Source organism: Ostrea edulis, chromosome 2 (genome assembly GCF_947568905.1).
Source record: "Ostrea edulis chromosome 2, xbOstEdul1.1, whole genome shotgun sequence".
NCBI classification, from domain to species: Eukaryota; Metazoa; Mollusca; class Bivalvia; order Ostreida; family Ostreidae; genus Ostrea; species Ostrea edulis.
The window spans coordinates 88756999-88770366 of NC_079165.1; the positions used below are offsets into that span (position 1 = coordinate 88756999).

Sequence of the window (13368 nt, forward strand, 5' to 3'; positions counted from 1 at the left end):
AGAGCAATAATTGATATAATGCACGCATTAAATCAATTGATGAGAGCAATAATTGAATTGATACGCGCATTAATTCATTTGATGAGAGCAATAATTGATTTAATGTGCGCATTAATTCAATTATTGCTCTCTTCAATTGAATTAGTGATATCTTTAATTCATTTGAAGAGAGCAATAATTCTTTTAGAGAAAGCAACTATATAATTAAAGATATCTTCAATTCAACATATCCACAATTGAATTAATGATATCTTTAATTGAATTGTTGCTCTCTTTAAAAGAATTGATGCGTGCATTAATTCCTTATACAAAAGCATTGTAAATGATTTAAAGATATCTTCAATTGAATTAAAGAGATCATCAAATTATTTATACCGGGCTCTAAATTAATTATTTCGAGCAATATTTCTACTAAATTGATGCCCTCATTAAATGAATTGAAGAGAGCAATAATTGAATTAATGTGCGCATCAAATCTATTATTGCTCTCATTAATTGAATTAATGCGCACATCAATTGAATTGAAGAGAGCAATAATTGAATTAATGCGCGCATTAAATCAATTATTGCTCTCATTAATTCAATTGATGCGCACATTAACTCAATTGATGAGAGCAATAATTGAATTGAAGCGCGCATTAATTCATTTGATGAGAGCAATAATTGATTTAATGCGTGCATTAATTCAATTAAAGAGAGCAATAATTGAATTGATGATATCTTCAAATAATGGAAGATATCTTCAATTATTTGAGTTTATGTTAATTTGGCGCTTCATACGTATGGACTAGTGCTATAGAGAGTTTACTAGTCCGACATGATTTTTACTAGTCTCGGACTTACGGACATGAGGTAATTTTGAACCCTGCCATCCCATTATACGTTCATGACTGTAGCTTGTCACTGGGCTGATTTTTCTTACAACAAACCTTCATGACCTGCCGCAAGTTTTGTATTAGATATAAGTCCAGTGAGACAACAGGTCATTCCATGACAGTGACGTGATTCTGCGTGAACTCGTCCCGGGAGTATTCTGCTATGTGGGGTTTCACATCATCTTCTTGTAGAGTGTACAACAGATTGTAAGTCACAATATTTGAATACAGCACAGTCCCGGGCCTCCTCCAACAAAAATTTTGTTTTGTTTTGGGTTTTTTCCCCTTCAAAATTTTTCAACATTTTATTGTGGATATATGCATGTACTTCAACTCACACATGGACAAGTAACGTCAAACTCAACTTGCTTATTTCAACTTAAATCCTCTCAGCAGGTGAAAACTTTGGCAACATTTTCTAACAATGTCTAAATGTTGCCCACCTTTTTTTCAGTACATCTGTAGCTGAAAACGGCTTTCATCTGTAAAATTTGTATTTACAAAACTGTCATTCTGAAGTGTGATGCACTATATAACCCTCTTGTTTCTGTTTCTGTTCTGTGGTCATTAGTGGCACCCTCTGCAGCACAGATTTAGAATAGCTGTTTCGAGACAAAGTCCGACTCATATCTATTTGGACAATAAAGCCACCCTTCTCTGTGCACACCCACTCGTGATTTACTGTGCTGACCACCAGGATGAGATACAGCAATTTGTGCTGCCCCTCCACTGTCATTAACATCAAACATCCAAATCCTGAACATATCATATCTTGGGACTTCCCTTCACAAAATTACTTCAGATTATCATACAGATATTTCAAACAATTCCTGTGCTGATGTGATTTTTCTTTTATAATAGATTTAGGAGACATTTTCTCTTAAGTTATCAATTTCTGACATCTCTGTTATCTGGAAATATGTCATCTGCTGAATACGTCATCACATGACATCACAGTGAAAAGTCCAATCACTTTAAAATCTGTCCCAGTATTCATAATGTTTTGCAGATTAAACAAAGAAAAATGCAGATTTATTTTTGCACAATACTATCACTATTGTATGGTAATTAAAAGTTTCATCCCAGCAAAATGGGGATATACATTAAAAGCATGCAGGCTATGAAAATAAAAATCACAAATGATTTTTTCTTCTTTCCATCAAAAATTTTTAACACAAAGAAATATTTCATATGAAACAAATTAATCATGTACAAAGACAAAAATTTGTACTGTTGAATATCATAACTTCAACTACTTTCTCCCATATATGTCATCAATTAGCCAATATGTTCTTATATACAAGATATACAATCTTTCACTTCTAATATGGTCTACTAAATCATCGTTCTTAATCTACAGAAAAACCAGTTACATCATTTCTTACCACTACTACGGAGGACAAGTTTTTAATTATGTTCGTGTTTATATGTGTGTCCCAATTACATGTTAACTAGCTACTGTTTGGATTTCATTCACATGTTGATTCAATGCATACATTATTGTAGTATTTTTTTTGTAGGAGAGAGAGAGGGGGGGGGGGCTTGGCAGAGGTGTGTGGTCTCAGGAGACATGTACTTACTGTGAATCTTTCCTGGAATGTAGACTTTCTCTTGGTGAGCCTCGTCATGATCAATAACTGTAACATACAATGAAATATGCCATCAATAACTGTAACATACAATGAAATATGCCATCAATAACTGTAACATACAATGAAATATGTCATCAATAACTGTAACATACAGTGAAATACGACATCAATAACTGTAACATACAATGAAATATGTCATCAATAACTGTAACATACAATGAAATATGTCATCAATAACTGTAACATACAGTGAAATATGTCATCAATAACTGTAACATATACAATGAAATATGTCATCAATAACTGTAACATACAGTGAAATATGTCATCAATAACTGTAACATATACAATGAAATATGTCATCAATAACTGTAACATACAATGAAATATGACATCAATAACTGTAACATACAATCAAATATGACATCAATAACTGTAACATACAGTGAAATATGTCATCAATAACTGTAACATACAATGAAATATGTCATCAATAACTGTAACATACAATGAAATATGTCATCAATAACTGTAACATATACAATGAAATATGTCATCAATAACTGTAACATACAATGAAATATGCCATCAATAACTGTAACATACAGTGAAATATGTCATCAATAACTGTAACATACAATGAAATATGCCATCAATAACTGTAACATATACAGTGAAATATGTCATCAATAACTGTAACATATACAGTGAAATATGTCATCAATAACTGTAACATACAATGAAATATGTCATCAATAACTGTAACATACAGTGAAATATGTCATCAATAACTGTAACATACAATGAAATATGTCATCAATAACTGTAACATATAATGAAATATGCCATCAATAACTGTAACATATACAATGAAATATGTCATCAATAACTGTAACATACAATGAAATATGCCATCAATAACTGTAACATAAATTATAGCTATCAAATTAAACTCAATAAAAACCCCACAATCACTATACAGCACTGTAACAAAAGCTAAACAACTCAATCACTGCAACATATGCTAATTAAGCCCCTCAATCACTGCAACATATGCTAAGTCCCTCAATCACTGCAACATATGCTAAACAGCTCAATCACTGCAACATATGTTAAGCCCTTCAATCACTGCAACATATGTTAAGCCCTTCAATCACTGCAACATATGCTAAGTCCCTCAATCACTACAACAAAAGATAAACACCTCAATCACTGCAACATATGTCAAGTCCCTCAATCACTGCAACATATGTCAAGTCCCTCAATCACTGCAACATATGCTAAACAGCTCAATCACTGCAACATATGCTAAGCCCCTCAATCACTGCAACATATGCTAAGCTCCTCAATCACTGCAATACAGTGGTGTTCCTCCCTTTACCAATTTATTAAACCAACTCAAAGCATGTCAAAGTACCACATGTATTGATAAGTATAGTTCTCTGTAGACAGAATACACATTAATCAGATAACAATTCATTCTGATCTCACCTATGAATATGAACATGAAACTTTTGTATCACACCAGCTTTTTTAATTTCCTAATTCTAATCAAGTGCAGAGTATTGTCAATGATGCAAAGTATGAATGCCTATCATCAACAATATCTTAGCTTTGTAGTAGTCAGATGGGTTTCATCGCCGATGAAACCCATCTTTAGTTAGTTCAGTTGGAAAAGCACCTGACTAGAGATTCAAGGGGCCAGGATTTGAATCCCAGTCTGGTCTGCAATGCATGTTCTCTCTTCCTGTTACATTTGGTGCCGTAACCAGGATAGATTTCTTTAAGACAAATTAAGAATGGAGGAATATAGCAGTTTGGGGTATTTGGACCATGGATATTGGCCTCGGTAGTTCAGTGGTTAGAGCACCTGACTTATAAGTAATGCAGGGGTTCCGGATTCCATTCCCAGTCCAGCCATAGATTTTTCCCTTTCCTATATTATACAACAGACAAATGGACCATGACTGAAATCTCAGACAAATAAACAACAGGTGGACTGTGACAGAAACTTCAGACAAAAGGACAGATAGATGAACCATGAAGGAAACTTCAGACAAAAGGACAGACAGATGGACCATGAAGGAAACTTCAAATAAACAGACAGATAGATGGACCGTGAAGGAAACTTCAAATAAACGGACAGATAAATGGACCGTGAAGGAAACTTCAAATAAACGGACAGACAGATGGACCATGAAGGAAACTTCAAATAAACGGACAGACAGATGGACCGTGAAGGAAACTTCAAATAAACGGACAGATAAATGGACCGTGAAGGAAACTTCAAATAAACGGACAGATAAATGGACCGTGAAGGAAACTTCAAATAAATGGACAGATAGATGGACTGTGAAGGAAATTTCAAATAAACGGACGGACAGATGGACCGTGAAGGAAACTTCAAATAAACAGACAGATAAATGGACCGTGAAGGAAACTTCAAATAAACGGACAGATAAATGGACCGTGAAGGAAACATAAAATAAATGGACAGATAGATGGACTGTGAAGGAAATTTCAAATAAACGGACGGACAGATGGACCGTGAAGGAAACTTCAAATAAACAGACAGATAAATGGACCGTGAAGGAAACTTCAAATAAACGGACAGATAGATGGACCGTGAAGGAAACTTCAAATAAACGGACAGACAGATGGACCGTGAAGGAAACTTCAGATAAATGGACAGATAGATGGACCGTGAAGGAAACTTCAAATAAACATACAGATAGATGGACCGTGAAGGAAACTTCAAATAAACGGACAGATAAATGGACCGTGAAGGAAACTTTAAATAAACGGACAGATAAATGGACCGTGAAGGAAACATAAAATAAATGGACAGATAGATGGACTGTGAAGGAAATTTCAAATAAACGGACGGACAGATGGACCGTGAAGGAAACTTCAAATAAACGGACAGATAGATGGACCGTGAAGGAAACTTCAGATAAATGGACAGATAGATGGACCGTGAAGGAAACTTCAGATAAATGGACAGATAGATGGACCGTGAAGGAAACTTCAGATAAATGGACAGATAGATGGACCGTGAAGGAAACTTCAGATAAACGGACAGATAGATGGACCGTGAAGGAAACTTCAGATAAATGGACAGATAGATGGACCATGAAGGAAACTTCAAATAAACGGACAGATAGATGGACCATGAAGGAAACTTCAGATAAATGGACAGACAGATGGACCGTGAAGGAAACTTCAAATAAACAGACAGATAAATGGACAGACAGATGGACAAGACTGATAACAGTACAATAAGATCTGTATAGTCTAAATATTGTGCGATTTAAAATGTTGTATAAAATGTACTTATTGTAAAAATATTCTGTTTTCCAGATGTTTTCTTTTCCAAAGATTCCAAACATTTCAAAATTTGTCAAAGTGTACAGATTTACAAATATGCTTAACAATACATGTAGAATAACATATTCTATCTTTCATTGGACATTTAAAAAGAATTAGGAATATGAATTTCTTGAATTTCTTTCTATGTCATATATCCAACATTCATATTCAATTTACATTTGGTCGCAGGTCATGTTTAAGAATTTGAAACCCACGTACAGTAACTCTGAACACATTTCAATTATTGTTGATTATTGTTTTTAAATGCCTAAGTCCACTGCAGCAAACATATAAACAAAAATAAAACAATCAACCACACACCAGCTGTCACCATCACTCTGCGAAATTTTCCATTTTCTTTTTATTAGCAAGACATATAATTCCTGGAAAGCAATATTTTCAGTCAGCGAATCACTATATGTTAAGAAGTTCACGTAATCTCCACTCAGATAGCAACTGACAAATTAACACTCCATATAAATTTGATACATACATGTCTCAAAAGCCTTTTTATTTCTGACCAAAGAGCTAAAACTTTTTGTATCAATGGCTCTATAGTCCATTTTTATAGTAATTTCTCTAAAAAAAATTTACCTCTTTTATTCAAAATAATTCTGGTATTATTGCCTTTCACTTAACGGTTAATTGTTACCATTTCAGAAAGAAAATCATGCCAGGATGGGTTTTTTAATGGTTAATATTTTCATGGACTATCTGTAGCATTTCAAAACATCACCGATTTATACATATACAGCATTTCCATCTCCGATACTTACTGCAGATTACATCATCATCATCATCATCTATAGAGAAAAAAATTAGCATGCAGCTGTCAAGAGTGACTACCAGATACCAAGACATCACAGACTACCTACCCAAGCAAACAACAACCAAAAAGAGAAAGTTTGTCAAAGAAAACAAGATCTATATACATGTATATAGTTCTTTCAGTGTTAAAAATCATATACATGTATTAATATATCACATTAAAAATATGGCATGTGCAAAAATTAGTAGGAACATGCGGATGGTCACCACTTGATTTCGACAGCAATATCAGGTTGGTGGCAGAAATGCCATATATTTCGGTTTTTAAAATGAATCATGATGATACAAATATGTAACTTACACATACGATTGATTTGACCAAAAGAAGCAAAAAATAAATCTTTCCAACATAAAGTTTCAACATGAAAAAAACCAAAAGATATCAGGCATTGATAAAAAAAATATCAAAAATAAATATAAAAATATATATATATAACTGTATTTCAATGTGTTAACTGTTTTTCAAATGAAAATTTCCACTAGAATTGCTAATTTTTGTTGTATTTAAAAAAAGAACCTTAGATTGAATTATGATGTTATAAAACAAAGAAAAAATATGCATGCATCAGAGTTGAATCTAAATTGCTGGCACATGCTCTTAATCTTTGTAATTTTGTATTGACAGTAAAAGAATAATTCGAAATATAAGCACCTAATGTTTCTTTCTTACATAAGTCCAGACACAAATTTTAACTTTTTCTTTATGACTGAACTTTAGAAACTATATCCTCTTGCCATAAGAGATTTGTGTGTCAAGTACTTGATAGTTATGGCCTAGACATAATATACAGTCGATTGATTGATTGATTGATGTTTTCTTTCACATGCACTCAACAATTTTTCAGTTATCTGGTGGTGCCCAGTTTTTATTGGTGGAAGAGAGAACCCAGATACAATGTACCTGGAAAGAGACCACCGGCCTTCTGAAAGTAAACTGGGAAACTTTCTCACTAACCGGCGCAAGCGGGATTTGAACCTGTGTCGACAGAGGTGAGAAGCTGTGTGATTTTGAGTGCAATGCTCTAACCACTCGGCCACAGAGGCCCCATACTCAGTCTAAGAGACAAACAGATTTTAAAGTCTAAAAAAAATTCTCATATAGTTGCAAAGTTCTCGAGTATAACTGACAGACAACCACAGAGAAGATGAATTAATCCCCACTGAAGAGTCTGTATGCTTTGTGTGAAATGCAAAAATGTGAACAACTTTATATTAGATTATATTCAGAAGGCAAGGAATCATAGATTTTATTAGCTGACAGCAAACTAGATATACATGTATTAGCTAGGTTCCTGTCTTCCTGATATTAGGGTGAGAAGTAAATGATACTATTGAATTTTTTAAAGAGGAAACTTTGTGTTAAATTTTGTCAAGATAATTTGTTTATAAAAGGGGAAATAAATTGTTGTTTATCATCATATATTTGTATAATGTTAGGAACTTGAAGAAAAGAGATTTATTACTTCCATAGACAATTACAGCTACCAGAACATTGAACTGCACTAGAACATTTAAAAGAGAAATGGTTTTAAGATGCTTACCGACTTTTGAATCCTTACGGTCATCTAATTCAGAAATATTGATCTCAGTTTCAAAGAAGCCATAGCTTATACACATAACTATCACACTGTTCAGTTACAGCTTATAAACATAACTATCACACTGTTCAGTTACAGCTTATAAACATAACTATCACACACTGTTCAGTTACAGCTTATAAACACAACTATCACACTGTTCAGTTACACCTTATAAACATAACTATCACACACTGTTCAGTTACACCTTATAAACATAACTACCATACTGTTTAGTTACAGCTTATACACATAACTATCATACTGTTCAGTTACAGCTTATACACATAACTATCACACACTGTTCAGTTACAGCTTATAAACATAACTATCATACTGTTCAGTTACAGTTTATAAACATAACTATCACACACTGTTCAGTTACAGCTTATAAACATAACTATCACAGTGTTCAGTTACAGCTTATACACATAACTATCACACACTGTTCAGTTACACCTTATAAACATAACTATCACATTGTTCAGTTACAGCTTATAAACATAACTATCACACTGTTCAGTTACAGCTTATAAACATAACTATCACATTGTTCAGTTACAGCTTATACACATAACTATCACACACTGTTCAGTTACACCTTATAAACATAACTATCACACTGTTCAGTTACACCTTATAAACATAACTACCATACTGTTCAGTTACAGCTTATACACATAACTATCATACTGTTCAGTTACAGCTTATACACATAACTATCACACACTGTTCAGTTACAGCTTATAAACATAACTATCATACTGTTCAGTTACAGCTTATAAACATAACTATCACACACTGTTCAGTTACAGCTTATACACATAACTATCACAGTGTTCAGTTACAGCTTATACACATAACTATCACACTGTTCAGTTACACCTTATACACATAACTATCACACTGTTCAGTTACACCTTATAAACATAACTATCACACTGTTCAGTTACAGCTTATAAACATAACTATCATACTGTTCAGTTACAGCTTATAAACATAACTATCACACTGTTCAGTTACAGCTTATAAACATAACTATCACACACTGTTCAGTTACAGCTTATAAACACAACTATCACACTGTTCAGTTACACCTTATAAACATAACTATCACACACTGTTCAGTTACACCTTATAAACATAACTACCATACTGTTCAGTTACAGCTTATACACATAACTATCATACTGTTCAGTTACAGCTTATACACATAACTATCACACACTGTTCAGTTACAGCTTATAAACATAACTATCATACTGTTCAGTTACAGTTTATAAACATAACTATCACACACTGTTCAGTTACAGCTTATAAACATAACTATCACAGTGTTCAGTTACAGCTTATACACATAACTATCATACTGTTCAGTTACAGCTTATATACACATAACTATCACACACTGTTCACTTACAGCTTATAAACATAACTATCGCACACTGTTCAGTTACACCTTATAAACATAACTATCGCACACTGTTCAGTTATAGATTATACACATAACTATCACACACTGTTCAGTTACAGCTTATAAACATAACTATCATAGTGTTCAGTTACAGCTTATAAACATAACTATCGCACACTGTTCAGTTACAGCTGAAGTTCAGGTCGTTGTATTATAGCACTTAATAAAAACAAGTTCAGGTCGTTTTATTATAGCACTTAATAAAAACAAGTTCAGGTCGTTGTATTATAGCACTTAATAAAAACAAGTTCAGGTCGTTTTATTATAGCACTTAATAAAAACAAGTTCAGGTCGTTTTATTATAGCACTTAATAAAAACAAGTTCAGGTCGTTGTATTATAGCACTTAATAAAAACAAGTTCAGGTCGTTGTATTATAGCACTATGTACAAAAACAAAAATATCACAAACACCAATATTAGAAGATAAACATAATTTTATATTGCTATATTTTTTACCACTATTGTTTGATTCAAGAGCTGAGCTAAGAGCTGTTGGTGGGAAAATTAAGGAGACTGGAGATTCATTCATGGGATGAATTAGGTATTAAAGTCTGTCCATAGGTCTGTAAACAAACATGTTTGTTTGTTGTTTGTATATTGTTTTACGTCCCATTTGAAAAAAATTTCACTCCTGTAGAGATGTCAGAAGCTGGCATACATATTCAAACACCATGCACATGCATTAATTAACACAAGCAATTAATCAGATATTCAATATTAATTTAATAATGGTTCTGGTTACAATTATTACATGCTTTACTTTGGTATATACCCTAGGGTTCATAAGACTTGCTGAATATAAAAACAAACCTACCAAACAAGTTATAGGATATCTGACAATCAAGCTTTTGAGTCTGTCACATGGGCAATCTTAATTAGATAGTTTATTTAGATACAAGCACAAATTTAATATGTTAAATATATACCAGGCTGATACTTACTGATTTTAGAGACAGAGTTTTCATCATCCTTCTCGTTGGTTCCAAAGCAGGGGAGACAACTACAGCACTTTGATTTCCGATCCTCTGTCAACAACAAAAAAAGTTATGAGTGTAGAGTTTTATCATCCATATCTAAAAATTAAAAAGGTATCACTTGAAATTATTGCAAAATTATCATAAGTGGAATTTCGTGTTATATGACATTGTTATTTAACACTGATATCCAAGATGTTATTTAGTTTTCATATATCAAATGTGGTTCATAAAAGCTGTTTAATAAAAGTCCATAATATACATCTGTAATCCGAGATTCCTGTGAATCTTGACCCCACTTTTATACTGTGATATATGTGGGGGAGACTCCACGTTAAATTATAACTTATACATAAAAGCGGGGGTAAGAGTCGGAGGAATCTCGAACTAATACATCTGTTGCCTGGGTTTGTGGGCTGTATCGTACTTCTCAGGGAGCTAATGCAATGTACTGACCTAAAACATGTCGGTAATTCTAATGTCTATTTTTACTGCGGTGCTGAGGCCATGAAAGACTGTTCACATTGAAGATTTTCATGTCTAACTGAGATTGGAATTAATGTTTTATGTATTGTGGAAACAAAATTAATGTCCTCTAAGAATGACTCTTAATACTGTTGTCTTGCAAACTAGTTAGTAATGATGTAGTTAATAGTTTATTTCTCATTATAGTTAGTAATGATGTAGTTAATAGTTTATTTCTCACTAGTTAGTAATGATGTAGTTAATAGTTTATTTCTCACTAGTTAGTAATGATGTAGTTAATAGTTTATTTCTCACTAGTTAGTAATGATGTTAATAGTTTATTTCTCACTAGTTAGTAAAGATGTAGTTAATAGTTTATTTCTCACTAGTTAGTAATGATGTAGTTAATAGTTTATTTCTCACTAGTTAGTAATGATGTAGTTAATAGTTTATTTCTCATTATAGTTAGTAATGATGTAGTTAGTTTATTTCTCACTAGTTAGTAATGATGTAGTTAATAATTTATTTCTCATTGTATGGCTGCATGCCTTACAGATATCGTAATGTCAATAAAATGAATAAATAAATAATAAATATGTTTGCAATTGAGTTGTATTACAGTCTCATGAGAACTGTTAAGTCAATATTTAGGATTTTTAAATGGAATTATACTTCTCTCCAAATGAATTGCTGCAGTCTCCCCCTACCTCTCTCTCATTGAATTTTGTGTGTTCTCATTAAATTATTGTGCACATATGAATTCATTTAAAGAGAGCATTTAAATACATACAAACAATCAAATAGAACTGCAATTATTTGAATATTTGTTACTTTGGTATACCATACTTTCTGACTGTAGAATTAATTTTCGTATTTATATGCATTTTGCCATAAAAATTTTGATAATTCCTACATACAGGTTTCTATGGTTACCTATGCTTTTCTTTGCACTTCCTTTATCTTTTCTCTCGTCCTTAGTCCTGATATCAATGTTAATTAGTATGTGATCCACCTGTTAAAATTAAAAATCAAAGTACAGAAAGTACTCCTGGGAGAAATACTTTTAAAAAAAAAATATTCAAAGAAAAAAATTAATGTCTATATATATTAAAGTAATTGCACTGTTTTGTTTTTTTAAATTACTACTGATTTATTTTCACTAAATTTGCACAGTTAATATATGAATTTACAATGTGCAGAGACTTTGGTTCAATGAGTTCATATATCCATTAATCATTTATTTACTACATGCAGAGACTCGGTTGTGTTATGGAGTATGTCTTAACCTTCAATCCCTCTAATTATCAATGAACTCATCTATATAGTGCCTAGCGTGTGATGCTCGTTTACAAATATAACAGATAAAATTCATGTGAATATATCTTTTCCTATCATTTTGTAAAACAAACATATCTGTTTATTACAGTGCTCATAATTTGAAATTAACTCCCTTTGTTTCATATTTAGCTTTTGCATATAGGATTATATCATTTGGAGAACATTTTCTGGGATATACGTTATTTCAAACAAAAAGAGGATGTGAAAAGGCCCACACCAAAACCCCCCCTCCCTCCCTATTCATATTGCTTGCAGTGCATGAAGGTCTATGGAAGTTGAGCAAACTTTAACTCTCAACAATATAAATCTAATCTTTACTCATTATATTCTAACAGGAAGGGAGAAAATGCAACAGACCAGACCGGGATTTGAACCTGGTCCCCCTGAAGTCAAGTACTCTACCAATTGAGCTATCTTGCCACCAGAAATAAAATCTGTCTGACTGTTACATTATCTACCAAAATAATAGACTACAAAAATAAAAATTGTAAAGTAAAAGCTTCAGATAGCTGTATTTGGTGGAACTTACAAGCATAGAACGAATGGCTGGTCTGAAGAAATGAGTTGGATCTTCATATCCCTCATACAAGTTGATCCTGTCCATCATGAATGGGGCACTAACATAGTCCACTGAAAGCAGGAAAATCAGAACACTGCAGCTTCACTCTCATAAAGCCCAATTCTATATGTGTATCATACTTATATCACCCACTACTGTAAAATCATTCATTTTCGAGCAGGAGTGGCTTAAAATTGTCGTGGTTTCCGTGCTATAGACATATCTACACATTTTTTCCTCCTCTACCAAAAGAAACTTAACTGCAATAAATAATAACCACAAACTCAAGTCTAAACAAACATCAGCTTTTTCAGAG

General features: G+C 32.8%; 1 protein-coding gene across 3 annotated transcripts in view; it reads right to left on the minus strand.

The window, feature by feature from the left end:
- Window positions 1-13368, minus strand: part of LOC125679187 (anoctamin-4-like) — a 62070-nt gene that overhangs the window by 26454 nt on the left and 22248 nt on the right. For all 3 annotated transcript variants that reach the window (XM_048918186.2, XM_048918188.2, XM_048918187.2), the window contains exons 4-7: window positions 13023-13123; window positions 12089-12167; window positions 10658-10741; window positions 2456-2512 (exon numbers count right to left, since the gene is read on the minus strand). In XM_048918186.2, the coding sequence (XP_048774143.2) occupies window positions 2456-2512; window positions 10658-10741; window positions 12089-12167; window positions 13023-13123 (321 nt within the window). The remainder of the gene's footprint in view (window positions 1-2455; window positions 2513-10657; window positions 10742-12088; window positions 12168-13022; window positions 13124-13368) is intronic.